Source organism: Selaginella moellendorffii, unplaced genomic scaffold (assembly GCF_000143415.4).
Source record: "Selaginella moellendorffii unplaced genomic scaffold, v1.0 SELMOscaffold_2, whole genome shotgun sequence".
Taxonomy (NCBI): domain Eukaryota; kingdom Viridiplantae; phylum Streptophyta; class Lycopodiopsida; order Selaginellales; family Selaginellaceae; genus Selaginella; species Selaginella moellendorffii.
In genome coordinates, this window is record NW_003314263.1 from 4304378 (window position 1) to 4327691 (window position 23314).

The 23314-nt window shown below is 52.8% G+C and overlaps 9 protein-coding genes and 1 pseudogene across 10 annotated transcripts; 5 read left to right on the plus strand and 5 right to left on the minus strand.

Moving 5' to 3' along the window:
- Positions 1-864: 864 nt before the first annotated feature.
- LOC9643354 lies at positions 865-2863 on the minus strand. Its single transcript, XM_002963098.2, has one exon. The coding sequence runs from the start codon at positions 2852-2854 to the stop codon at positions 878-880; it is 1977 nt and encodes a 658-aa protein (XP_002963144.2). The 5' UTR covers positions 2855-2863; the 3' UTR covers positions 865-877.
- A 222-nt stretch (positions 2864-3085) lies between these two features.
- LOC9643355 lies at positions 3086-4851 on the plus strand (annotated as a pseudogene).
- Positions 4852-4895: 44 nt separating this feature from the next.
- LOC9661638 (GTP 3',8-cyclase, mitochondrial) lies at positions 4896-6447 on the minus strand. The gene is made up of 5 exons (XM_002963099.2): positions 5771-6447; positions 5552-5719; positions 5310-5501; positions 5187-5255; positions 4896-5124 (listed from the first exon to the last, which is right to left on the minus strand). The coding sequence occupies exons 1-5, from the start codon at positions 6419-6421 to the stop codon at positions 5041-5043; spliced, it is 1164 nt and encodes a 387-aa protein (XP_002963145.2). The 5' UTR covers positions 6422-6447; the 3' UTR covers positions 4896-5040.
- A 162-nt stretch (positions 6448-6609) lies between these two features.
- On the minus strand, positions 6610-9049 carry LOC9643356 (la-related protein 6C). The gene is made up of 10 exons (XM_002963100.2): positions 8803-9049; positions 8142-8704; positions 8007-8088; positions 7853-7947; positions 7727-7798; positions 7592-7671; positions 7385-7532; positions 7258-7326; positions 7083-7202; positions 6610-7032 (listed from the first exon to the last, which is right to left on the minus strand). The coding sequence occupies exons 2-10, from the start codon at positions 8691-8693 to the stop codon at positions 6718-6720; spliced, it is 1533 nt and encodes a 510-aa protein (XP_002963146.2). The 5' UTR covers positions 8694-8704; positions 8803-9049; the 3' UTR covers positions 6610-6717.
- A 90-nt stretch (positions 9050-9139) lies between these two features.
- On the plus strand, positions 9140-12601 carry LOC9643357 (elongation factor G-2, mitochondrial). The gene is made up of 20 exons (XM_002962696.2): positions 9140-9608; positions 9663-9884; positions 9946-10067; positions 10118-10268; positions 10328-10399; positions 10453-10548; positions 10604-10692; positions 10742-10808; positions 10867-10905; positions 10951-11011; positions 11071-11180; positions 11235-11309; positions 11365-11433; positions 11483-11604; positions 11663-11788; positions 11851-11971; positions 12033-12133; positions 12186-12246; positions 12301-12354; positions 12414-12601. Exons 1-20 carry the CDS (start codon positions 9189-9191, stop codon positions 12519-12521), a joined length of 2286 nt encoding a protein of 761 aa, XP_002962742.2. The 5' UTR covers positions 9140-9188; the 3' UTR covers positions 12522-12601.
- Positions 12602-12605: 4 nt separating this feature from the next.
- LOC9661639 lies at positions 12606-13133 on the plus strand. Its single transcript, XM_002962697.2, has 3 exons — positions 12606-12743; positions 12798-12871; positions 12928-13133. The coding sequence occupies exons 1-3, from the start codon at positions 12630-12632 to the stop codon at positions 13070-13072; spliced, it is 333 nt and encodes a 110-aa protein (XP_002962743.2). The 5' UTR covers positions 12606-12629; the 3' UTR covers positions 13073-13133.
- Positions 13134-13151: 18 nt separating this feature from the next.
- LOC9661640 (pentatricopeptide repeat-containing protein At3g12770) lies at positions 13152-16005 on the plus strand. Of its 2 annotated transcripts, XM_024661522.1 has the most exons (2): positions 13273-13326; positions 13440-16005. In XM_024661522.1, exon 2 carries the CDS (start codon positions 13510-13512, stop codon positions 15973-15975), a length of 2466 nt encoding a protein of 821 aa, XP_024517290.1. In that variant the 5' UTR covers positions 13273-13326; positions 13440-13509; the 3' UTR covers positions 15976-16005. The 2 variants fall into 2 exon arrangements, with proteins under 2 accessions (XP_002962744.1, XP_024517290.1); XM_002962698.2 differs by having other exon boundaries at positions 13152-16005.
- On the minus strand, positions 15937-16934 carry LOC9661641 (tetratricopeptide repeat protein 1). Its single transcript, XM_002963101.2, has 5 exons — positions 16779-16934; positions 16533-16718; positions 16344-16470; positions 16174-16287; positions 15937-16125 (listed from the first exon to the last, which is right to left on the minus strand). The coding sequence occupies exons 1-5, from the start codon at positions 16914-16916 to the stop codon at positions 16010-16012; spliced, it is 681 nt and encodes a 226-aa protein (XP_002963147.2). The 5' UTR covers positions 16917-16934; the 3' UTR covers positions 15937-16009.
- Positions 16935-17028: 94 nt separating this feature from the next.
- On the plus strand, positions 17029-20567 carry LOC9643358 (protein MEI2-like 3). Its single transcript, XM_002962699.2, has 13 exons — positions 17029-17195; positions 17423-17797; positions 17860-18185; positions 18250-18408; positions 18461-18574; positions 18637-18764; positions 18823-18899; positions 18955-19227; positions 19283-19772; positions 19827-19911; positions 19963-20031; positions 20085-20268; positions 20325-20567. The coding sequence occupies exons 2-13, from the start codon at positions 17458-17460 to the stop codon at positions 20360-20362; spliced, it is 2283 nt and encodes a 760-aa protein (XP_002962745.1). The 5' UTR covers positions 17029-17195; positions 17423-17457; the 3' UTR covers positions 20363-20567.
- LOC9661642 (polygalacturonase At1g48100) lies at positions 20504-22988 on the minus strand. The gene is made up of 8 exons (XM_024661552.1): positions 22719-22988; positions 22531-22659; positions 22263-22430; positions 22164-22199; positions 21869-22076; positions 21730-21811; positions 21569-21677; positions 20504-21513 (listed from the first exon to the last, which is right to left on the minus strand). Exons 1-8 carry the CDS (start codon positions 22983-22985, stop codon positions 21121-21123), a joined length of 1392 nt encoding a protein of 463 aa, XP_024517320.1. The 5' UTR covers positions 22986-22988; the 3' UTR covers positions 20504-21120.
- Between the last annotated feature and the right edge of the window lie 326 nt (positions 22989-23314).

The window sequence follows — 23314 nt, forward strand, 5'->3', positions numbered from 1 at the left end:
CCTTTCTGGGCATTGAGGACCAAGAGAGTGTTCCAAGAGGCGGCGTTGCGTTGTGGCATCTGATTGAATGTCACTGTTGCGTAGGCAAGATCACCTCTATCAGCGTAGAGCGTGAGCATTGAATTCCACGAATACATGTTCTGCTGGGGCATTTGATTGAAAACTCGCACTGCTCGATCAACACAGCCCGCCTGGACGCAGCAGCTCAAGAGCACCGTCCACGAAATCATGTCCCTCTCTGGCATGGAATCGAAAGTTTGCTGCGTGCCTTCCAGATCTCGCCTCTGAGCGAACCAGTTGAGGAGGATGTTCCATGATGCCAAGTCACGCCCCGGGATCTCGTGAAAAACCTCCAGGATCTGTTCAATGCTTGCTCGCTCTTGAGCCGCGATTGCTCCAAGGAGGACGTTCCAGCAGATGGTATCGCGCTCCGGAAGTTCGCGATCAAACATTAATCGCAACATTGCATGATCCATAGTCTGGGCATATGCGTGGAGCAAGGTGGTCCAGGAGACGATGCTGCGCATCGGCATTCTTTCCAGAAAGAGTCGCGCTTGATCGAGTTTTCCGCCGGCGACAAATGCTGTGAGCATTGAATTCCAAGAGACGAGAGTGCGCTGTGGCATCTGATCGAAGACGGATTGGGCTCGATCCAAATCTCCTTGACGGGCATATCCAGAGAGCAAGATATTCCACGACGCTATGCTCCATTCCGGCATCCGATCGAACAGGTGCTTCACTCCATGCGCACTCCCGCTCCTCGCTTGCTCCAAAAGGATCGAATTCCAAGAACCCAAGCTCTCGATCACACCATTCATTCATTCCAATCAATCAATCTACGCCTAGCTACCAGCCAGCAAGAGAAGCAGAAGGGGAGTTACATGTTGAGGCTTGGAATGCGGTACTTTCGTGTTATAGCATCGACAACTTCCGGGCTTTGTCTACCGTACAGAGCAGTAACTTGCTCGTACAAGACCTTCATCGTCTCGGGTTTCCTCCCACTGATGTTACATAAGAATGCAATCCTCGACAGCGTGTGCTTGCTGCCCGAACCGGTCTCACGCATGATCCTCAACAGCTGCTCGCAGTCGATCGGGACCCGAGGATCCCTGAGCATGCAGACTGCCGAGTAGTGATCCACAAACCCAGCACGAATCCAATCCTTCTCCTGCTCGCTCATCCCTTTGATCCGCTTCTCAATCTCCACCACCACGTCCATGACATCGTCGTCGACTTTGATCGCCAGCCCCGATCCCCCGCGATCGTCTTCGTAGCCGGGAAGATCACCCAAGACATGACGGTGGCTCCGCTCCAGCTTGCATCGCTCGCAGCTACACTCAAAGTTGTACTGCTGGATCATCTTCTCGCGGTAGCCGGCGTAGGGAGCCAGCGGCGGCTCCAGATACGAGAGCAGCACCTCGTCCCCGGCCTTGAGATCCTTGGCAGCTCTCACGAACACCACATCGCCGATGCTCATCTTGGAAGCGTTTGGAATGCACGAGTGGTTGATCAATCCCACCGATGCCCACAGCCCCGGAACGTATGAGCCGCCAGATCCCTGCGAGCTGTAGCCCACTCGATCGCGAGCTCTTCGAATCCTGGCAACGTCCACGCCGCGGCTGCTTCTCGGCGTGGCCGCCACCTTTCCGGTGTTACACTTGAACGGGGCCAAGTCGGGCAGTGCCGTCACCTCGGCTGCCTCGCGGTCGGCCATGGCATAGATCTGCTCGAGCCGCCGCTCGGACTCCACACACGCCTTGACGATCTCCACCACCAAGTCCTCGTCTGCGTCATGGGAAGCGGCGCTTGACACAGCCGCGATTGGATTGCAAGCGAGCAGCAAGTCCCCGAGTTGGACGTCGCGGGTGAGGAAGATCCCCCGTCCTCGCCCGTCGTGGGTGTGCTTGATCTCCAGAGGACCGAAGTAGTCACTGCATTGCAATGGCGTGTCGCTGGCCTTGTTGGGGAGGAAGTAAGGAGAGAGATCGTAGTCGCCGTGCTGGCTTTGCCGGAGGAACACCTTACATTGGTCGATCTCGCTCGCTAGAGCTTGCTCTTCTTCTTCTTCTTCATCGCCTTGTTTCATGGCGGACTCGAGGCATTCCAAGGCGAGTTGGTGCTCCTGGAGAGCAGACAGTCCCCGTCCCTTGCTCCACAAGCTCCTCCTTCGAACGGCAATGCCACCATCACCAGAAATGCTCAAGGCCATGTCGGCGTCCGCCACCGCCTCCTCAAACTTGCCCAGCTTGAGCCGACACTCAGCCCTGCTGGAGAACACGTCCTTCTCCACCGGACCATACGTGCTCGCGTCCCTGGCCGCGAACACATCGATGCACTCGGTGAAGTAGAGCTCCGCCATGAGGAAGCTGCCCTTGGCCATGAACCGGCTGCCTTCCCTGCGCAGCTCCTCCAAAGGCCTCCGCCGGAGCCTCTTGGCCAGGCCCAGGAAGTGGAGCGAGGCGGGGCTGGAGACGTGCATGATGGAGCGGTAGCACAGCGGCTCCTTGATGGCGAGGCGGGCATCGGTGGGAAACATGGACTGGGCGGCGTCCTGCCTGGTGCAAGTGGAGGCGAGAGCGTTGAAGACGTGGAGGAAGGCGGCGCCGGCGTTGTCGGCGTCGTCGGCCTCGACGAGGCAGAGGAGGAGGCGGGAGTTGGGCACCCGGGCGGAGGCGCAGATGTTGGCGTGGATGACGCGGCCGTCGTAGCAAATCTCCTTGCCCAGCTGCTGCGACCGAATGTGGGCCTCGCGGATGTCCAGCGGCTTGAGGCCCAGCAGCGGCGCGGCGGAGAGCTTGCACTTGTCGCTCATGGCGGCGCCCGCCTCGCTGCACATCACCTTGAACGCCCTCATCAGCGACGCCTTGTCCATCTCTAGGTTAAAAGGTTTAGGGTTTAAACGTACTTTGTCTCTAGTATATACTATGTTTCTGTTTTTCAAAAAGCTGAGTAGCTAGGCCAACTACGTATCTTCTTGTTATATAATCTCCCACTTAGGTGTTGAAACTTTAACACCCGAGAGTAGGATAAAAGGGGCTCCGTGCTGCTCAGCAAATGTAGCAATTAAATGGATCTCTTTCTGGTGCTTACGCTTACCATCTCTGCTTATACATGCACAGGTGACACAAATCACTTTAACATTTTTCTTGAGTTGTAAGTAGCTCAATTCTTTTGGTCTTGTTATCCAGCAATCAGTCCGGAATCGAGCTCTGCCATCCCACCTATGAGTGAACCATCTGTGCAGCTCAAATGGAACTCCTATGACTACATCATTGTGGGAGGAGGAACTGCTGGATGCCCATTAGCCGCCACACTCTCCCAGAGGTTCAAGGTTTTGGTCCTGGAGCGCGGAGGTTTCCCCGATCCAATCTCCACACGCCGAGACAGCTTTTTACTGACTTACGAAAACCAACTTGGCAGCAACACACTCGTCCAGGGATTCGTTTCCACGGATGGCGTTAGAAACGGCCGGGCTCGAGTGCTGGGCGGTGGAAGCTCAATCAACGCCGGGTTTTACAACCGAGCGAGTCCTCAAACCATAGCAGACATGGGCCTCGATGGGAGCCTGGCTAACGCGTCCTTCCAGTGGGTGGAGAGAATTGTGGCGTCATTCCCAGAGCTTGGGCCATATCAGAGAGCGTTCAGGCAGTCCCTGCTCGAGGCAGGAGTGACTCCTGACAACGGTGCCAGCTACGACTTTCAAGTTGGAACCCAAACCGGGGGAACGAATTTCGATAGCCAGGGGTTCCGGCGGCCAGCTTCAATCTGTTTGTTTACGCCAATCGTACGAACCTGGACGTTCTGCTCTACGCACAAGTTGAGCTCATCCTTTTCAAAGGTTCAGTCTTTACGTGTTCACAATGTTCACAATGTTCCTAACCGCCAAATCCAGGGCTTCGAGCTTATGGAGTGCGGTATACAGACTTCCTTGGCTTACCGCACACGGCTCTTCTTAGCAGACACCCCAAGAGTGAAGTGATTTTGTGTGCAGGTGCACTAGGAAGCCCGCAGCTGCTCTTGCTGAGCGGAATCGGGCCAGCAGACCATCTGACAGCCATGGGCATCAAGGTGGTGTTGAACGCAACTGGAGTTGGACAACAAATGAGAGACAACCCCACAACCCGTCTTGTTATACTCTCGCCTTCCCCAGTGGAGTCGTCACTTGTGCAAGCCGTGGGAATCACTGCAGCATTTGGCACCTACATCGAGGCTGCGAGTGGTGCTGCTGCAGCAGCTATACCCGGTGCGCCAGTCGAGTACATACTCCAGAAAGCCGCCGGACCTTTATCTGTAGGCAAGCTTGTTTTGGGGTCCACGATACCATCGTGGGAGATCTTTTCGCGTCTGGACAATTGGATGTCCGAGACAATCCGATAGTCACCTTCAACTATTTCCAAAACCCCCAAGACCTGGCGACATGCGTTGCAGGGGTGAACAGGGTCGAGGAGGCCGTTCTCACAAATGCGTTCCGCCCTTTTGTGTTTGACATTCAGCCTCTCCCATCGGGAGGTACAGTTGGATCGCCCAACCGGAGAAATCCAGCATTTGCGCCCACTCTGAACGCAACCATAGCCACCTATTGCGTGACAAACGTTGCAACCATCTGGCACTATCACGGTGGCTGCGTGGTTGGCCAGGTTGTGGATTCCGACTATAGAGTTTTGGGCACCCAAGGACTGAGAGTTGTCGATGGTTCTACCTTCGTGTTTTCCCCTGGAACAAATCCACAGGCTACAGTTATGATGCTTGGCAGGTACTGACTTCTTTTTCTTTTGGGAGTATTTGCTGAGTGTAAGATCTACAGGTATGTCGGCGTAAAAATCCTGGCAGACAGGTAAGAAATACGCGGACCATATACGAAGTTTGCGTAAACTAAGCGAAAGTAAACGTAAGGCTTCAAAGATTGACTTCCGTTGACTTCAAGGATATTGCTTATAGTTACTGTACACCCGGTGATACACTCCATCAGTCTCATGCTGCACGTAAATAGATAGATAGATAGATAGATAGATAGATAGATATAGACAGTATAGTTGGAGATCATCCACCAATGTGGACCATGGGCCTGTTTGGTGTCTTTGCAAGCTCAAACATCCCAGCATGAGCTGCTTTCTTTCTCTTAACCTGCCAGGGAGGAAACGAATAGATACATATCAAGCCATTCTTATGGATACTCGAGAACCCACCGCTAGACTGATGATTTGCTCGAGCTCATCACTGGGAACGCCACTTCTTAACGCGTCCCTTAGGCTAACCTGTAAGCAGTGAATCAGTGAGAGATCATCGATCAGTTATACATGCAAAAGCACCTCGGCTGTTCCAAAGAGGCAGACTTTGAGATTTCCATCGGCCATTAGTCTCAACCGATTGCATCCGCCGCAAAAGTGCTGTGTCATGGAGCTTATGAACGAGACAGAGCCTTGGTATCCCTCGATGTGGAAGTTCTTTGCAGTGTCGTTCGGATGATCACAGTGACGCTTGAGAGACGGGTAACGTTGGGCCTTCACAGCGAGAGCTAGACTTAGAGTTTGATGGAAATTTTTTGGCTTACCAGCCTCGAATGCATCTCGGCGTAAGAGACTAGTTTCTTGGAGCTCCACACGTTTCCGTCAAACGGCATAAACTCGATAAACCGGACGTTGATCGGTTTGTGCCTTGTGAGCTCCGCAAAGTCGGCGAGTTCATCGTCATTGACGCCTCGCATCACTACACAATTGACCTGCTTGAACTTCAATCCCAGGGAAGGAAACCAACGAAGTCACACATGTACCTTGACGGGATTATAGCCCAGCTCCACTGCCGCATCGATGGAGTCAAGAACACGATCATGGCCCTTGCGCCGCGTGAGGAGCTCGAACTTTGCCGGGACCAGCGTGTCGAGACTGATGTTGAGCTGATTCAATCCTGCCTGCTTTAGCTGCGGCAGCTTGCGCTCCAGAACCAGGCCGTTGGTTGTCATGGCCAGAGTCTTGACACCGCTCAAGCCGCTCAAGCGATGGCATATGTCCGTCAAGTCCGCCCTCACGGTGGGCTCTCCTCCCGTGAGCCGTATCTTGTCCACGCCGCCGCCAACAAACACCTTGGCCAGAGCCACGATCTCGTCCTGCGACAGCAGGTGTGCGCCGGGCGTGAGCTTCACCCCTTCCTCGGGCATACAGTAGTGGCAGCGAAGGTTGCAGCGCTCCGTGAGAGAGATTCGCAGGTAATTGTGCCTCCTGCCGAAAGAGTCCACCAGCATATCCGACACACTCGGCCCCGCCTCGTCTTCTCGCTCCGCCGCCACACTGCTGCTGCTGCAGCTGCTACACGCGGCTTTCGTGGCCACGGATCTTCCGCCCCCGCGCCAGTGAAATCTGGAGGGGAATCTACTCACCGCATCGCGCAATCCAGAGACGAGGCTCCTGTAGGATCTTGTCATCATCGATTAAACCCTAAGAAGGAACGCGCCACATACATACGCCTCTTTGTAATTTAAAATGGTAGGTCAAGGGGAAAAAGTAGCCCTTTTTCACCTTCGCGTAATTTCTTGTAATTTCGCCTCTTCGTTTCCACAGAGCCATGCCACCTTGGCTTGGGCGGCCCTTCGCAACAGCGTTACAGCACCCAAAATTAAAGTTGATCTCCAGCTTCCAAAGCTTTATATTAAGCCAAAATCCAAGCTATTATATGTATTTCAATTTGACCAAGCACCTAGAAACGCTTATAGCCCCTTGGAGATCATAGCGAGCCAGGGCGAGCTTGGCTGGCCTTCGCAACAGCAGTGGCGGCAGCACCACTTCCACGCCCAAAACTAAAGCCCCGAGTTCCGTCCGGCATTCGAGGACCTGGCGGCGGCTTTGCTACCATCGTTTCGCCAGTGGAAGGGCTGCAACTTATCTGTGGAGATGTCCCCAGCATGCCACCGTTGGCGTTGATCAATCCTCCTCCGCCTCTCCCTCGCCCTCGGCCCCCTCGTCCACGACCTCTTCCCCCGGCCTGCTGCTGGACTCCACGCTTTGCACTGTCTTTCTCCGTGTCAGGAGCTCCCGTTGCCTAAGAACACGAAAGTCAGTGACGAGAGGAGGGATGAAAAATGCCAGTACCGTTGTTTCATCTGTCGATAGTGATGCTTCTGAGGCGCCCTCACCTTTACTTTCCAGATCCTCTTCGTCCGTCGAAGACTTTCGGCCCTTGGCTCCATGATTGTGCTTGCTGGCAGGATACTGAAAACACTCCACAAGAGTTTTTCCTCAACTTCATCCAAAGCGAAGTCCATACCATTCGTCTGAGCAGAAGACGTACGTGAAGACCGCTCCTCCAGTTTCGTTGGTCAGTCAGCTCCGCAACCTGAGCAAGCCGATAAGATAATCCAAGTAGAAAAAAAAACATTATCTGCATGACTTACAGCTTTCTCGGCTTGCTCCAGAGTCTCATACTCTACCAGAGCATGCAGCTTATTACTAACAACTCTGTCGGTTTTAGAGTGCTTCGCCAATGCAGCACTATTGACACTGTTTGCAGATCCTGGCTCGCACACTCTTACCATTTTCACGCTGCCAGAACACAACATGTCCAACATGAACAAGAGCCCTCAAAATCAGCGAGTACATACCTTCCAATCGTTCCAAATAGCTTTTCTAGGCTTTGTATGGAGTGATCCTCCGGCAGGTTCTCAGCTACGACTGTTCGTCCCTTTAAAACGTAAAACAGATCAGGTGGCTAGTTTCTAGCCAGTAGAAGGGCTTACCTGGATTTCGTCAAGGTCAATATCAGCAAGTGGCTCAGCCCGCCTCACTTTCTTCCCGTCTTCGCTGACTACCTGGAACATTTAAGAATTTCAGATACTTCTGGAATATTTGTGCGAACAACGTACAAGTTTGGAAGAGGATCTTAGAGCTGCAGCTAAAGCACCGTAATTCTTTGTAAGCTGCTTGATCTTTCTGAACGATCCAATGATCGGTATCGGAACTGTCCAAAACGAAGGCTGTAAAAAGCTTGTTTCCACGAACAGAATAGGCGGGCCTTACCGAAACCTTCAGGATCCTTTTTGATGAACTTCATCAAGTAGTTATCTGTTGGAAGGTTGGCATCACTGAAATAAAACTCCACCTATCACAAACCGTCAGCAGGAAAGACTATGTAGAAAGACAACGAGACTTCACCTGCTGGACGACTTGAGTGCGAGTATCTTCACTGAGAGCAGACGACTTCTGAGAGGACGATGGCACCGAAGCATTCTGGTCATCCACGTCCACAACCGAGGGAGCTTCCGGCGGAGATGGCTGGACTGGCACTGGTGGAAACGAGAGAACACCTGGCTGACCAGGCTGCAAAGCCGCGGGAGGAGGCTGAGGAGACGTCGCCTTGGGAACAAAGACCGGTGCTCCAGCATTTAGTTTGCTCAGAGAAATCTGCCGAGTGAGTGTTTGATTCTGCTGCTGCTGCTCGGGCACAACACCGGGATCACTCCCAGATCCGGTATCGACACTGGGTGTGTCCACGCCTTTTTGCGTTTCGGTGATGTCCGAATCCGATTTGGCAGTGCTCACTTCTGCCACTGCCTTTGCGAGCTCAGACTTTACGACCCAGACGCCAGCCCCGCGATTCACCACCTTGTTGTGCTTTGGAGCAGCAAAAGCTGTGGTGGCGGCGGCGGCAGCAGTCATGGCGTTGTCGCTTCTCGATGGCGATGATGACGATTCCGTTTGCTGCATCAAGGTTCCTCCTGATTCAGCCATGGATCGATCGGCGTCAGCGATGGAATGACCTAAACGGGTGAGCTACGATTCCAAAAACCCTAGTGAAAGAAGAAGGCCGCCATACCTCACCAGTGGCCGCCAGGCAATGAATTCAACTGTGCCCTCGCCGCGCCCGCCGCCGCGCCAATGGATCGATCCACGGAATGGAGGAAGGAGACCGCGAATGGCAGCGATCGATCGATGGACTGGCGGTGTGTGTGCGTGACACTCGCTCCGTCTGTGGCTATGGCGATGAAGCTCCGAGCGATGATGCCCTAGTGGCGGTGGCGGCAGAGAGAGGGGGAGGGTCGCGCCGCGCCTCCTTCCCCTTCTAGACACACTACATGTCCTCCGTTTTATACTGGCACGTCAGCCGTACAGGTGGTCGTGTTGTCCATTTCGATCCACCGTACGGACATTTTCTTTTTTGCCTATAGTGTGCCCTAGATTTCGGGTTTTAGGGTTTTAGCGATGAGCAGCACGAGGAGAGCGGCAAATGCCGCATTCCAGGTCTGGCACCAGCGCTCCTTCTCTTCCGGTTGGATTTCGGCGCTGCTGTCGAGAGGGAATCTTCCTCCTCCTCTGGCTGCTCCATTTTCCCCATGGATCCAGGCGCGCTACATGGCCGCTCTTGCTCGCCCCGCCGCACTGGATCAGTCGTGGCGAGACACGATGAACAAGATCCGAAATATCGGAATCTCGGCTCACATAGACTCTGGCAAGACGACTCTTACGGAGCGCATCTTGTTCTACACCGGGCGGATCGATTCCATCCACGAGGTGCGTGGCAAGGATGGCGTCGGCGCCAAGATGGATTCCATGGACCTGGAGCGCGAGAAAGGGATCACCATCCAGTCCGCAGCGACGCACTGCGTTTGGGGTGACCACCAGGTGAGATGGACGTTTTTCATTCCCTTACAAAGTTTCGACTTTGTTTCTTTCTAGATCAACATCATCGATACTCCTGGGCACGTCGACTTTACGATCGAAGTGGAGCGAGCTTTGCGCGTGCTGGATGGCGCAATTCTTGTGCTGTGCAGCGTGAGTGGTGTGCAAAGCCAGTCCATTACTGTAGACCGGCAAATGAAGAGATACGATGTACCTCGTCTGGCGTTCATCAACAAGCTCGATCGCGCTGGTGCCGATCCATGGAGAGTTATCGAACAGGTGAAAACTCTAGGTGCATCCTTTCGTTCTTTATAATTGTTTGTTTCTTTTGGCAAATTAGCTTAGGAGCAAGCTGCGCCATAACTGTGCCGCTGTGCAAATGCCAATTGGTCTTGAGGGCGAACATCGGGGTCTCGTTGATCTCATCCACGAAAGAGCGTTTTATTTTGAAGGAGCTCACGGGTTCGTGTGTTTATTACTTTAGACGTATTTCAACAAACATCTTCGTACAGGGAAAAACTTGTCCAGAAGGAAATCCCTCCCGAGCTAATGAAAGAGGCAGCTGACAGGCGGCGAGCACTTATTGAAATTGTGTCGGAAGTTGATGACGATCTTGCAGAAAGATTTGTCAACGACGAACCGATAACGCCAGCTGAACTTGAAGTAAGATGTCTGCATTTTCTTTTTTTGTTATGAGCTCGGCAGGATTGCTTGGTTTACAGGCGGCGATTCGACGAGCTACAATAGCGTTACGGTTCACTCCAGTTTTTATGGGTAGTGCCTTCAAGAACAAGGTGATGGTCATGGTCATCATTCATGGGTTCTGTAAACGAAAGTTTTGGTGCAGGGTGTCCAACTGCTTTTGAACGGAGTGTGCTCATTTCTGCCGTGTCCCACCGAGGTCTCAAATTACGCCTTGGATCAAAATAAGAAGGAAGAAAAGGTCAGCCTGATGAACTTGTAACATTGAGTTTTGTTTGATGTTTTATTGTTTCTAGGTTGCGATAACTGGGTCTCCAACTGGTCCCTTCGTAGCTCTGGCCTTCAAACTTGAAGAAGGCCGGTTTGGACAGCTGACGTATTTGAGGTAATGGCTGTTCTTCATTTCAAGTTGATATCTAGCAATCTTCGTTTAGAATTTATGAAGGCACAATTAGGCGTGGGGAGAATCTACTCAATGTTGTTACTGGCAAGAAAGTTAAAGTCAGTAACATCGGTTGCCATTCTATCCTTTTGCTGAGCATGACTCTGGCCATTGCAGGTTCCAAGACTGGTGAAAATGCACGCAGATGACATGGAGGTAACTTGTCTTTCGTATTTTATCTAGCTCAGTCTTGCTGGACAGGACATCCAATCGGCACATGCTGGAGAAATTGTTGCAATGTTTGGGATAGAGTGTTCGTCAGGTTCTGCTTGATTGATGCTTGCTTGTGCATCTTGAGGTTATTATCGTTGGGTTTTCCAGGCGATACCTTCACTGACGGTTCAGTAAGGTATACAATGACGTCGATGACTGTTCCCGAACCGGTCATGTCTCTCGCGATCGCTGTTTCGTCAAAGGATGCATCAGCTCAGGTTCACAATGTCTTCTATTTGGTTTTTACACAAGCCGATTCTTTTGTATGGCAGTTTTCCAAGGCGCTGAACCGATTTCAGAAGGAAGATCCTACCTTCCGTGTTAAGCTAGATCCGGAAAGTGGACAGGTATGGATGTTGTATGCTTCAGTAATATTTTTTCTGACCGTTTGTCTCGTTTCAGACCCTCATTTCGGGGATGGGGGAGCTGCATCTTGACATTTACGTGGAACGCATGAAGAGAGAATATAAGGTTGACAGGTGCACTTCTGTTTTGCTCTTCATGACGCTGAAGCTATCAGGTAGAAGCAAGTGTTGGCAAGCCTCAAGTGAACTTCAGAGAGGCCATCAGCACCAGGGCGGATTTCAACTATTTACACAAGAAGCAAAGTGGTGGCCAGGGTCAATACGGTCGCGTGGAAGGGTGAGCTTCTCTTGCTTTTCCATGGCTACTATACTAATCTTGCTGGATAAATAAACAGCTACATTGAACCGCTTCCAGAGGATTCCGAAGTCAAGTTTGAGTTTAAAAATATGCTTGTCGGTCAAGCAATTCCAAACAGCTACATTCCTTCAATCGAAAAGGGATTCATCGAGGCTTGCAACTCGTAAGCTAGTGTTTGTACTCGTGCTCCTGGTGATTGACAAAACGGCTGCTTTCTTTTGCCAGGGGCTCATTGATTGGCCACCCCGTTGAAGGAATTCGTATTGTCCTGACCGACGGTGCTGCTCATGCGGTAGATTCCAGTGAGCTTGCTTTCAAGCTGGCTGCTCTGTACGCATTTAGACAGGTAAAACACATCCCTTATTGTTATAAACTTTTGATAGAACACGTGCCGTTTTGCTGTCTAGTGTTACCCTGCTGCCGATCCTGTCATTCTAGAACCAGTCATGCTTGTCGAGATCAAAGCCCCGACGGAGTTCCAGGGACCTGTGGTTGGCGACATCAACAGGTATGGCATTAGCGTTAGTTCTTCTCTTGCTCTAACACCACGGCGGCGACAGGCGCAAGGGCATGATCGTCAACAGCGAGCAAGAGGGCGACGATGCGGTTATCACGTGTCACGTAAGTCTTTCGTGCCCGAGTTGTATCAGCTAACCTTTTGTTCTGGATTTCCAGATTCCTCTCAACAACATGTTTGGATACTCGACGTCGCTGCGATCAATGACTCAGGTTTGTCAATCTCAGAGTTTGTGTAGGTGTCCACATTAAAAATGTGTCACGGTAAGCAGGGTAAAGGAGAGTTTACAATGGAGTACTACAAGCACTTGGGTGTGTCGGCCGAGGTCCAAAGGCAGCTAGAGACGAGCCACAAGAAGGGCAGCGATGACAAGAAATAAAAAATACTAGGAATCATTTGATCGATTCGATCACGAGCACACAACACTAATTTAAACGAAAGTGTAATAAATTTGAATTCCCCGCCATTTTGGTTTAGGGTTCTTGCGATGGAGGAGGCTGGATCGCCCGAGTCGAGCAAGAAGCGGCAGCGGGAGGCGAGCGCCGAGATGGAAGCCAGCATCCAGCAGATCCAGCACAAGATCGAGCAGTTCACGCAGCAGGTACTTGGCGATAAATTCCCCCCTCCGCCAGCTTGCTCGATCGAGATTACATAGGTGTCTGGTCTCTTGGAGGCCGGGAAGTCCTTCTTCACCGAAGTAGCCAGCGCGTTCGAGGAGAGCGTCGTCCAGTATCCTTGATCTCCTATCGATCGCTTGCGTTTTCTTCCCTTGATCTCTCGCGCAGATTGCACCAGAAGCAAGTGGAGAAATGGGAGGAGGAGATTGGGATGCTGCGCGCCGTGGATGCCGTCAACGAGGAGATGAGCGCCAGGCTGAGCAACGCGCAATCGCTCATCAGCAGCACCGTCACAGCTGTGGATCACGAGTAGAAATTTAAAATGGAGCTAGATTTTGCTCAAGAACCCTAAAATGCCAGGGAAATCTCTCTCTTCCAGGGTTCTAGGCCAGGGTTCAAGATGGAGCGATGCAGGTAGCGCGGTCAGGCGCCGCCGCAGCATCATCACTGCGACGAGCAGCAATCCAGCGCCTTGGCGTGGAGGATTTGACGGCGGCAGTGTCGCGGATCATCGCGGATCAAGGCCACTGCGCGCCCAGTACTTACGGCTGCCTCCTCCAGGCATGCGGTCGGCTGCGCGCCCTCAAGCAGGGCCAGCGCCTCCACGCTCACATCCTCTCGCGGCGCATCGACCTCCACAACCACAGCTTCCTCGCCAGCGATCTCATCGTCATGCACGCCAAATGTGGCAACCTCGCCGAGGCAGAGGCCCTGGCGGATCGATTCGCGAGCGTCTACTCGTGCACGGCCATGATCCGGGCGTGGATGGAGCACGGCCGCCCCGACAAGGCCATGGAGCTCTTCGATCGGATGGAAGTGAGGCCCAATTGCCACGCACTCATCGCGCTCGTCAACGCGTGTTCTTGCCTGGGCAATCTGGCAGCGGGGCGGAGAATCCATTCGCAGATCAGCGACCGCGACTTCGAGGAGAACTCCGTACTGGGCAATGCGCTCATCAGCATGTATAGCAAGTGTGGGAGCCTCATCGACGCGAAACAGGCCTTCGATCGGTTGCCAAGAGCTTCCAAGCGCGACGTCGTGACTTGGAATGCCATGATCTCGGCGTTCCTCCGCAATGGATCCGCGCGAGAGGCGCTCCAGCTGTTCCGGGACATGGACCGCGACGGAGCTCCGCCACCCAACAGCGTCACCTTTGTCAGCGTCCTGGATTCGTGCGTGGAGGCGGGGCTCTTGTCGCTCGAGGACGTGAGGGCGATCCACGGCAGGATCGTGGGCGCTGGGATCGAGAGGGAGGCCTTCGTTCGCACGGCGCTGGTGGACAGCTATGGGAAACTTGGCAGCCTCGACGACGCGTGGGAAGTGTTCCTCCGGAAGGGCGACGAGGAGCCCAGCACCAGTCTGGTGACATGCTCGGCCATGATCTCGGCGTGCTGGCAGAATGGATGGCCCCAGGAGTCACTCCGGCTCTTCTTCGCGATGAACTTGGAAGGAACAAAGCCCAGTGGAGTGACGCTCGTCTCGGTGCTCAATGCCTGCTCCATGCTGCAGGTTGGGTCGGCCACCGCATTCGTTCTCGAGCAGGCCATGGAGGTCGTCTCGGCCACCAGGGACAACGTTCTCGGCACGACGCTGCTCACCACTTACGCTCGATCCAACGACTTGCCGCGAGCAAGAGCCACGTTTGATGCCATCCAGAGTCCCGACGTCGTGTCGTGGAACGCCATGGCTGCGGCCTATCTCCAGCACCACCGTTCCCGAGAGGCGCTCGTTCTGTTCGAGCGAATGCTGCTGGAAGGCGTGAGACCAAGTGTTGCAACCTTCATCACTGCTCTCACTGCCTGTGCTGCCTATCCTCCTCAAACCGCTAGCGCGATTGGGAAGAGGATTCAGTCGCTGCTGGAGGAGGCCGGGCTCGAGGGAGACACTGCAGTCGCCAACGCCACCCTCAACATGTACGCCAAGTGTGGAAGCTTGGCTGATGCTCGGGCCGTGTTTGAAAGGATATCTCCCGCTCGCCGGGACTGTATCACCTGGAACTCGATGCTGGCGGCCTACGGACACCACGGGCTTGGAAAGGAGGCGTTTGAGCTCTTCCAGGCGATGGAGGCCGAGAAGCTGGTGAAACCAAACAAGGTGACTTTCGTTGCGGTTTTGGACGCGAGTACTAGCCGGACGAGCATCGCCCAAGGCCGGGAGATCCACGCCCGTGTCGTGAGCAACGGGTTTGAGTCGGACACCGTGATCCAAAACGCGCTGCTCAACATGTATGCCAAGTGCGGAAGCTTGGACGACGCACAAGCCATCTTTGACAAGTCGAGTAGCAACCAAGAGGACGTGATCGCTTGGACGAGCCTGATCGCCGGGTACGCGCAGTATGGCCAGGCGGAGAGGGCTCTCAAGCTGTTTTGGACGATGCAGCAGCAGGGCGTGAGGCCCAACCACGTAACTTTCATCAGTGCTCTCACAGCTTGCAACCATGGTGGGAAGCTCGAGCAAGGATGCGAGCTCCTGTCCGGCATGACACCCGACCACGGCATCCTTCCCGCCTCCAAGCACTTCAGCTGCATCGTCGATCTGCTGGGACGGTGTGGGCGACTGGACGAGGCCGAGAAGCTGCTGGAAAGGACGTCCCAAGCCGACGTGATCACCTGGATGGCTCTTCTCGATGCTTGCAAGAACAGCAAGGAGCTGGAGAGAGGAGAGCGCTGCGCGGAGCGGATAATGCAGCTCGACCCCGAGGTGGCGTCGAGTTACATCGTTCTGGCGAGCATGTATGCTGCTGCGGGTCGGTGGAATGAGGCCGCCACTATCCGCAAGACAATGCTGGACAAAGGAATTCGAGCAGACCCCGGCTGCAGTGCTGTGGAGGTGAACCAGGAGCTGCATTCTTTCTCGGCCGGAGATAAGTCCCATCCCAAGTCGGAGGAGATCTACTTGGAACTGGAACGGCTTCACTGGAGTATCAAGGCCGCTGGCTACGTCGCTGACACTGGGCTGGTGCTGCACGATGTGAGCCAGGAGCACAAGGAGAGGCTGCTCATGAGGCACAGTGAGAAGCTGGCGATTGCATTTGGACTGATGAGCACCCCCAGTGGATCACCCCTCAGAGTGATCAAGAACCTCCGCGTCTGCAGCGACTGCCATACAGCAACCAAGTTGATATCCAAGGTGACTGGACGTGACATCCTGATGAGAGACTCGAGTCGCTACCACCACTTCACCAGCGGAACCTGCTCGTGTGGTGATTACTGGTGACGAAACAGACACAGATTGGGCCGACTAGCGCTACTTATGGCTGATAGGAGATGGAGTACGAGCCTGTTTCCGGGTCCTTAACGCTCTTGAAATTGTCAACGCTCATACCAAATCGACCCAGGACAGAGTTTCCAAGCTCCTTGAGCTTCCCTGGAGTCCAGGTTATTAGTCTCCATTCTCATCAACCAAAAAGCTTACCCAGCATCTCTTCTTTCATCTTTTCACGTCGCTCGGCTACAACTGGTTCTAATCGTCTCACCGCCTTGGCTGCTTCTTTATTTGCCGGATCAAGCTCCAGCACCTTCTTCATATCTGTAATGATCAAGTAAGAGGTTGTCCGCCAAGGAAGAAAGCTTAGCTTAGCCTACCGGCAAGGGCGTCTTCTAGCTTGTCCACTTTTTCGTGAGCTTGCGCTCTCCTTAAGAATGCCTTGATGTAAGCCGGATTCAATTCGATGGCTTTGGAACTCTCGTGAACTGCTTCTTCGTACTCGTCCTGCCAGCAAAAGAAAAGCAAAGTGATGAGAATCAAAAAGAGCAACACCCAAGCTCCCTCACAATCTGTAGATAACACATTGCCCGGTTACACAGACACATTGAGCAGATTTCCTTTGCATTTGTGTTGTTGTTGTCAGCCAAGAGCTCCAAAGCACCTTGGTAGGCCGCGAGCGCGTCTCGATACCTCCCTTGCGCGTACGCCGCATTCCCCTCGGCCTTGGCACGCTCTGCCAGGGGAACATCCCTCTGGAAACAAGGGGCCAGTCGGGAATCGGGATCAATCAATCGACCTGGAATCTCTCTCACCTCGCGCTGCTGATCCTCCGTCAGTGCGTCCTCGAACCGATCCTCGCCATCGCTAGCCGTCTCCCACCCCTCGGCGGCGACGCCGGGCGGCGCCCTCTTCGTCTCCTCCTCCTCCTCCTCTTCTTGGATTCGCACCATTGTTGGAATAAAAGAGCCCTAGAGATGCGATTTTAACATCATTTGGACATTGGACATAAACTATATGATGTGGCAAAATGATGATTAGGTCTATCAAAGGAAAGTATTTAAGTGGGAGGGGCGGTATATGCTCGGCACGGGTATAATGTTTGTGAGAGGTAAGCTAGGGATGGTTCGTTAAGCGCGAACGAGGGCAAGGGTTTTTGTGCTCGGGAGAGGGGGCGCGCGGCAAAGCGGAGCGCGGACAAGAGGAGCTATCGCCGTGGCTGCGCGAACCATGTAAGTTCCTCGATCGTCTCTCCGATTTGTCTCCCGGAAATTAGGGTTTAAGGGAATGTAGGCGTCCCTTCTTTCCTCTGGCTCCTCCTTCCCAGCTCGCTCTCTCGCTGCATGTAGTTTCCATCCAAAGGGGATGAGCTAGCGACGCGCGAGCGCATCAAAATGTAGCTGTGTAGCTCGCGCATACAGAGGGTTTATACTCGTGCTCGTCTTTTTTGCCATTCAAGGTTTTGGGCGACGGTGAGGAGCTTCGTCGAGGCTTATGGGGTCGGGAAACACGTTTCACAGCGGTGCTACGTCGGCTGCTCCATCCATTTCCATGGCGTTTTCTGAGAGCGGGGGCTGGTCTTGGTTCCGTGGGGGGCCTGCAAAGGGAGACGAGTTGCCACCGGAGGATCACTGGTCCGAGGACAAGGAGAAGAGCGCGAGCTGGGCGGTAAGCGATGACGTGCCCGAGCACCGGAGCGTGCCATCCGGTCTTGCTTCCCCACAGATGACACAGGAAGCCGCCGTTGCCGCCGCCGCCGCCGTCGACAAGGCAGGTGACAACATTGGCGTGAACATTTTCTCGAGTTCATTGCCTGACTTGTTCCGAAACAAACGTAAGCTTTCGTAAGCCTCCCTCGCACATTCTCTGCTTACCATTGTTTGCCTGTGTTTGCAGTAGGACTGCTCGATGTTCAACAGCCGCCCTCATCGGAGGCCGACGAGGAACCTGAAGACAATGAGATTCCTCTGGAAGAACTGGAGCTGCATGCTATCGGCAGTCTGCTTCCTGACGACGACGAGTTGTTGGCCGGTGCTCTCACTGATATGCCACCGGGGTCGTCCAGCACCCAGGATTCAGAGGATCTCGACTTTTTCAGCAACGGAGGGGGCCTTGAACTCGACGGTGATGGCTTTTCTGCCGAAGAACCGACTTCGCGCACGATTTTTGTACGGAATATAGATAGTAAAGTTTCGGATGACGAGCTTAGAGCTGTTTTTGAGGTGAGTATCGGAATTATCGCCGCCTGCGGGCTTACTGACCTTGAATGCTTCCTCGTGTGCGCAGCGTTTTGGTGACATTCGTACGCTGTACACTGGATGTAAACCCGAAGGTTTGATTTTAGTCTCCTACTACGATTTGCGGGGTGCCAAGCGCGCGATACGTGCGCTCCAGAGCCGGGTGCTGTGGGGCCAAAAGTTGGAGATGCACTTCTTATTTCCAAAGGTGCGTTACCTACCTTTGTTTTCGCTGTATACTGAGACTGGACAATTTGCAGGATAGTCACCCATACGACACAAGCCTTGGCATGGTTGCGGTTTTCAATGTCGATCCCGCCGTGTCAAACGACGATCTCAAAGAACTTTTCGGAGTGTATGGGGACATCAAGGAGGTAAACCATCTATACTGCTAGGCATGGCGTTTGTAAGCTGGCCGTTTTTGTTTTGTAAGCAGGTCCACGAGACGCCGCTTAAACATCGACACAGGTTCATCGAGTTCTATGATTCACGAGCTGCATGCGCTGCGCTTCGGGTTCTGAATAAGCGTGATCTACTCGCCAGGCGAACTCGACTGGACCCGAGGTATGAAGTGCTGGTGAAGTTATCCGCTGCTAGTAAAGCTTACCTTCCCTACCTTCAGCTCAATATTGCAGTTCAACGATGACGTTGATAACGATGATCCTCTCGTGCAGTCTCAGCATCTGTTCAATGCGACAGGTTGGACAAATCTTTTTTTCCTTTGCTCTTAGCATTTACTTTCCTTCATTTGCAGGCTATAGTGAAAGCGAGGCTTTGAGGGAGCTTCACCAGCAGGCGAAGTTTGCGTCGTTTAGCCACCCTTGGAACTCCCTGGCGGGTGGTTTATCTTCACCATCCTCCGTCATGGGAAAAGCTGGTGATGTTGGGCTGGGCTATCACTCGTATCCGGATTTTGATTACGGCCTTATGAACCATATTCGGCAGAGCTCGGCCATGTCAGCTTTACGTGCACGTGAAGGACTGGAAGAGATGCCTCTTCATAGGAGTCCTGGTTACGAGCATAGAGGTAGCGCCTTTCTTTCCTCACCTCTTGTGGATCTCAATTCTGTGTTGTTTCTCAGGCCTGGCAGTAAATCCTCGACCAGGATTGGTGACAACGCCAAGCTCGCCTTTCCTGTGGGGCAATGCTCCGCAGAGCTCTCCGTTGCTGTGGCCACCATCAGCTCATTTGTATGGTCATCCAAAGGTTCATGGTTGCAGCCTGCAGAGCCACTTACTCAATCCGGTCCTGGCTTACCCTCAAGTAGGATGCCTACCTTACGGTGAGAAGTTACGAGACAGAAGGCGCGGGTATTTAAGGCAATCGGCGCCTGGAGGATACCTCGGGCTTACAGGGTCACTGAGGCTGGGGTCAAGAAGTCATCCTGATCGCAAGAGTGATTTGTCGAAGGGCGCTCTTTCCAGCGGCGTGGGCCGATTCAACAGCCGGCACAGAAGCCGCAGAGGCGACAGTAACGCAGCGGACAAAGAACAGTTTCACCTGGACCTGGATCGTATAGTCAGCGGAGAGGACAAGCGTACGACGCTCATGCTTAAAAATATTCCGAACAAGTGAGTACGCTCGAGAGTCACGAGTGGTTTGTGTTCTGAGGCTCGTGTTTGCAGATACACGTCGAAGATGCTCTTGGCAGTGATCGATGAGGCAAACCAGGGCACTTACGATTTTATCTACTTACCAATCGACTTCAAGGTGTGTGATTTGTCATATGATATTCTGGACTAACCTTACGCTGCAACGCAGAACAAGTGCAATGTGGGGTACGCTTTTGTGAATATGATAGAGCCTTCCTACATTGTCTCGTTTTATAAGGTAAGCAACACAGCAGGCTTGGATCGCGACGCTTACCGTTGTCTGTTATCCAGGCTTTTAATGGCAAGAAATGGGAAAAGTTTAATAGTGAGAAGGTTGCATCGGTAGCTTATGCTCGAATTCAAGGCAAAGCCGCTCTTGTGGCTCATTTCCAGAACTCGAGCCTGATGAACGAATGTCGTCCTATAGTGTTCGGCGAAGAAGGGAACACTCCGGACGATCCAGGCAAAGAAATCGGTTTGTAACTCGAGTTTTCTCTGTTGTATTGTTCCTAATGGTTACTACTGTTACAGGGATTGTAATGGGTTCCGAGGAAGCGACGAAACTGTAAAACACGTGAGGGTAACACAGAGAGGCAAGGAAGATGATGAGCACCTCTTCAAGCGAAGGTTTTGATGTAGATTCCTTAGGACTGGCTCATCCATCTATCGTTGAGGTTCCAGTTTTTTTCCTTTCGTTTTTCTTTTTTATCTTTTTCTACGTTCTTCCTTTTGCTTGTAAAAAATAATGAGCTAGTCATGGAAGAAGATCCGGCAGCCGCGGTAGCAGCAGCAGATTTTATGTAAAAAGATCAGAAGAAGAAAGTTTGGTGTTCGGCAATCAGTGGCAGTGTTGATCTCCGTTAGTTGGTTGGATTGGAGAGGGAGAGAGTTTTTCAGGCCTTTGGTGGTGGCTCTACCTTTGTAGCTCCATCAGATTTTGTAGTAATGGTTTCTTTCGTTTTTTCCAGTCTAAGATGAATTATCTTGGATGGTGACTTTCCATGTGGGAATGACAGGAGCACATTTTCTTGGCGCTGCTGTTTTGAATGGAGACGTCCCTTTTTCTCAGCTCTTGCAGCTCGGCTCTGCGGCCTACCTAAAGCTGACACGCCGAAGTTGAAGTCTTGGTTGCTTTCCACTTTTGCCAAAAGAGACTTCGCAGCGCATCGTCTTTGTATGTATCTCTAACGCAGGTTTTGTTTGGACACAACAAACACTCCAGCGGCTATAATACAAATCCTGCATCGCAACCGTGTGACAGTCTCGCGTGGGGAGACGTGTGATGGATGACCTCTAGCACTAGCTAGCAAAGTTAATGAACGGATAGCTAGCAGCCATCGTAGCTTGATTGCACCTGGCCGAGCTTGGGCTTGCCCTGCTGCAAGCAAGTCACTTGTGGGACCGTGGGTGAGAAGATCTCGCCGTAAGAATTCCAGCAAAAGGCTGGAATGTCGTCGTAGCCCCTGGCTGAGAGGAGCTCGACGTTGGCCACCACGATGCCGACGCAGGGGACGCTGTCGCTGCATGCAAAGTGGATGTTGCTCTTCTGCGTGTAGGTGCCCCGGATGTTCTTGTAGGAAACGTCCGAGATGGAGACCCCGGATGTCTGGTTGTGGCAGCTCCGGCCGTCGCAGTAGAACTGGTCGATGACGATCGGATTGCTCACGTTGAGCACGGCGATGTTGTGGAAATGGACGCTGCTCACGGAGCCAGACCCGCCCTGGTTGCACGAGCATTTGTGTATGACAAGGAACCGAAACAAGAAACGAGAGAACCTGCCAGGTCTTGATGCGGACTCCGTTCTGGGAGGTGTGAACTACAACGTCGTGGACGGAGACGTCGGATACACAGGCCTTGGTTCCTCCTCGTCCCAGCCCACCAATGCTGGACAAGAGAGCGCGAGTGTGTGAGAAAAACTTGTGTGTCTACAAGGTACCTTATGCCGTGGCCCGGACCACACATCATGTCGAATATCTCAATGTTGGAGCAGCCAGTCTGGATGGAAACGCAGTCGTCTCCTGCACAATCTCGAGCTGTCAAAAACTTAAACTCTTTCTCCTCGACCGTTTGCTTACCAGTTGACACCCGGGAGCTCCGCACGGCCGCGTATCGTGTGTCCTGCAGGTGAATCCCATCGGTGTTGGGGCTGGTGTAGGGAGAAGAGATGGTCACATTGTTGACGACGACACCTTGGCAGCTGTCGAACTTGAGATGCGTTTGGGGGCTGTTGACAATGGCCAAGTGCTGCACAACCACGTTGCTGCTGCCATAGAAGCGTACAGCCTGCGCAGGGGCAGGGGACTCACATTATCACGCAGTCCGAGCGTAAGATCTGAAAGAATATGTATGTAGTTGTTGGAACTAACTTACAGTTGGGATATCACAGGATTTGGATGTCTTGTGACCCTGCGAAATCAAGTTGCAAGTTCCATTTGCCAGGCGTCAGAGAACTTATTTCTAGTCCCTTACCTTTGCCTTGCAAGAAGAATTCCACCACGCAGGGCCATTTCCATTTATCGCGCCAGTGCAGCTCCCCTGGAGGAGTAATCCGTGAACTCTCGCAAACTCGATCCATTGGAGCAAGCTCGTTCCGTTCCAGGCCTTGGCGCTAGTTGGAGCGACGATGGTGCCATCCACCTGAGAGAGAGAGAGAGAGAGAGAGAGAGAGAGAGGGAGAGAGAGAGAGAGCCTTTTAAGAGACAACACTCTGACTGTAGGGATTTCAGAACAAACAGACCTGAAAGACGAGATTGTTTTGGCATGGCCCCGAGAAGACAAGCGGCTTCACCAAGAACACAAAATTCGCAGGAACTTCAACCATGGAGGATTCCACCTTGCATGCTTGGTTCCAAGCTGCTAGGAATGCCTGAGGCCAGACAATGTGAGGAAACCGAGAAAGAAGAAGAAGAAAAGCCTGCCGCTTACGTGCGTATCATCGGTGACTCCATCTCCTTTAGCTCCAAAAGAGAGAACGTCGTAGATGTTGGTGCTGTAGTAGCCATATCCTCCATTGCTTGGCTCAGGTGCTGCTGCTGGACCTCCTCCATCTCCTCCGCTTTTGTGCCCGATTGTTGAGCTCGATCCTCCTCCTCCTCCTCCTCCTCCAGCATACTTGGAGCGACCACTTGATCTTGCATCGACCACCAGGAACGCCACCACTAGTGTGACAAGCCTCCAAAGGGCCATTGTCATTCCTTCTCCCTCTCCCTGTCTGAGAAGGAAAGACAAGCGTATCAGAGAGCTCTGTATTTATACTTACACATCCGCTGGAACACAGGCCCGTGACAAGCTGCAGCGCTGTTCACTGTTCCAGTATTTAACGTCGAAACTTGCGGAAGAGAGAAAAAGTATTCTTTTTCTTCTTTCTTTTCTGTGTTTTTATTCCCTTTCACAAGCAATTCACCTTTGCTCTTCAGTACAACAGTCTGCTTCTCGTCTGTTAGATGTAAGGACCAAGGTTACCATCCCAAAATTTCCCTAGACAGAAAAATCACCGTCGTCCAAGAGAATGTAAGCTCTAC

What these genes read in the sequence shown, in the direction of transcription:
- LOC9643354 (XM_002963098.2), bottom strand. Translation starts at nt 2,854, where the DNA reads ATGAGGGCGTTCAAGGTGATGTGCAGCGAGGCGGGCGCCGCCATGAGC.
- LOC9661638 (XM_002963099.2), bottom strand. Translation starts at nt 6,421, where the DNA reads ATGATGACAAGATCCTACAGGAGCCTCGTCTCTGGATTGCGCGATGCG. An exon ending in CCGAGATGCATTCGAGGCTG is followed by an intron (nt 5,502 to 5,551) that starts GTAAGCCAAAAA and finishes CTCGCTGTGAAG; the next exon opens with GCCCAACGTTACCCGTCTCT. An exon ending in AGCAAATCATCAGTCTAGCG is followed by an intron (nt 5,125 to 5,186) that starts GTGGGTTCTCGA and finishes CCTCCCTGGCAG; the next exon opens with GTTAAGAGAAAGAAAGCAGC.
- LOC9643356 (XM_002963100.2), bottom strand. Translation starts at nt 8,693, where the DNA reads ATGCAGCAAACGGAATCGTCATCATCGCCATCGAGAAGCGACAACGCC. An exon ending in TAAGATCCTCTTCCAAACTT is followed by an intron (nt 7,799 to 7,852) that starts GTACGTTGTTCG and finishes TAAATGTTCCAG; the next exon opens with GTAGTCAGCGAAGACGGGAA. An exon ending in TATCGACAGATGAAACAACG is followed by an intron (nt 7,033 to 7,082) that starts GTACTGGCATTT and finishes TCGTGTTCTTAG; the next exon opens with GCAACGGGAGCTCCTGACAC.
- LOC9643357 (XM_002962696.2), top strand. Translation starts at nt 9,189, where the DNA reads ATGAGCAGCACGAGGAGAGCGGCAAATGCCGCATTCCAGGTCTGGCAC. An exon ending in GTAGTGCCTTCAAGAACAAG is followed by an intron (nt 10,400 to 10,452) that starts GTGATGGTCATG and finishes GTTTTGGTGCAG; the next exon opens with GGTGTCCAACTGCTTTTGAA. An exon ending in TTACTGGCAAGAAAGTTAAA is followed by an intron (nt 10,809 to 10,866) that starts GTCAGTAACATC and finishes TGGCCATTGCAG; the next exon opens with GTTCCAAGACTGGTGAAAAT.
- LOC9661639 (XM_002962697.2), top strand. Translation starts at nt 12,630, where the DNA reads ATGGAGGAGGCTGGATCGCCCGAGTCGAGCAAGAAGCGGCAGCGGGAG. An exon ending in TCGAGCAGTTCACGCAGCAG is followed by an intron (nt 12,744 to 12,797) that starts GTACTTGGCGAT and finishes GAGATTACATAG; the next exon opens with GTGTCTGGTCTCTTGGAGGC. An exon ending in TTCGAGGAGAGCGTCGTCCA is followed by an intron (nt 12,872 to 12,927) that starts GTATCCTTGATC and finishes TCTCTCGCGCAG; the next exon opens with ATTGCACCAGAAGCAAGTGG.
- LOC9661640 (XM_002962698.2), top strand. Translation starts at nt 13,168, where the DNA reads ATGCAGGTAGCGCGGTCAGGCGCCGCCGCAGCATCATCACTGCGACGA.
- LOC9661641 (XM_002963101.2), bottom strand. Translation starts at nt 16,916, where the DNA reads ATGGTGCGAATCCAAGAAGAGGAGGAGGAGGAGGAGACGAAGAGGGCG. An exon ending in CAATGTGTTATCTACAGATT is followed by an intron (nt 16,471 to 16,532) that starts GTGAGGGAGCTT and finishes TTTTGCTGGCAG; the next exon opens with GACGAGTACGAAGAAGCAGT. An exon ending in GATGAAAGAAGAGATGCTGG is followed by an intron (nt 16,126 to 16,173) that starts GTAAGCTTTTTG and finishes CCTGGACTCCAG; the next exon opens with GGAAGCTCAAGGAGCTTGGA.
- LOC9643358 (XM_002962699.2), top strand. Translation starts at nt 17,458, where the DNA reads ATGGGGTCGGGAAACACGTTTCACAGCGGTGCTACGTCGGCTGCTCCA. An exon ending in TGTATGGGGACATCAAGGAG is followed by an intron (nt 18,575 to 18,636) that starts GTAAACCATCTA and finishes TTTTGTAAGCAG; the next exon opens with GTCCACGAGACGCCGCTTAA. An exon ending in CGATCCAGGCAAAGAAATCG is followed by an intron (nt 20,269 to 20,324) that starts GTTTGTAACTCG and finishes CTACTGTTACAG; the next exon opens with GGATTGTAATGGGTTCCGAG.
- LOC9661642 (XM_024661552.1), bottom strand. Translation starts at nt 22,985, where the DNA reads ATGACAATGGCCCTTTGGAGGCTTGTCACACTAGTGGTGGCGTTCCTG. An exon ending in AATCCTGTGATATCCCAACT is followed by an intron (nt 22,077 to 22,163) that starts GTAAGTTAGTTC and finishes GCCCCTGCGCAG; the next exon opens with GCTGTACGCTTCTATGGCAG. An exon ending in GAGCTCCCGGGTGTCAACTG is followed by an intron (nt 21,812 to 21,868) that starts GTAAGCAAACGG and finishes GAGATTGTGCAG; the next exon opens with GAGACGACTGCGTTTCCATC.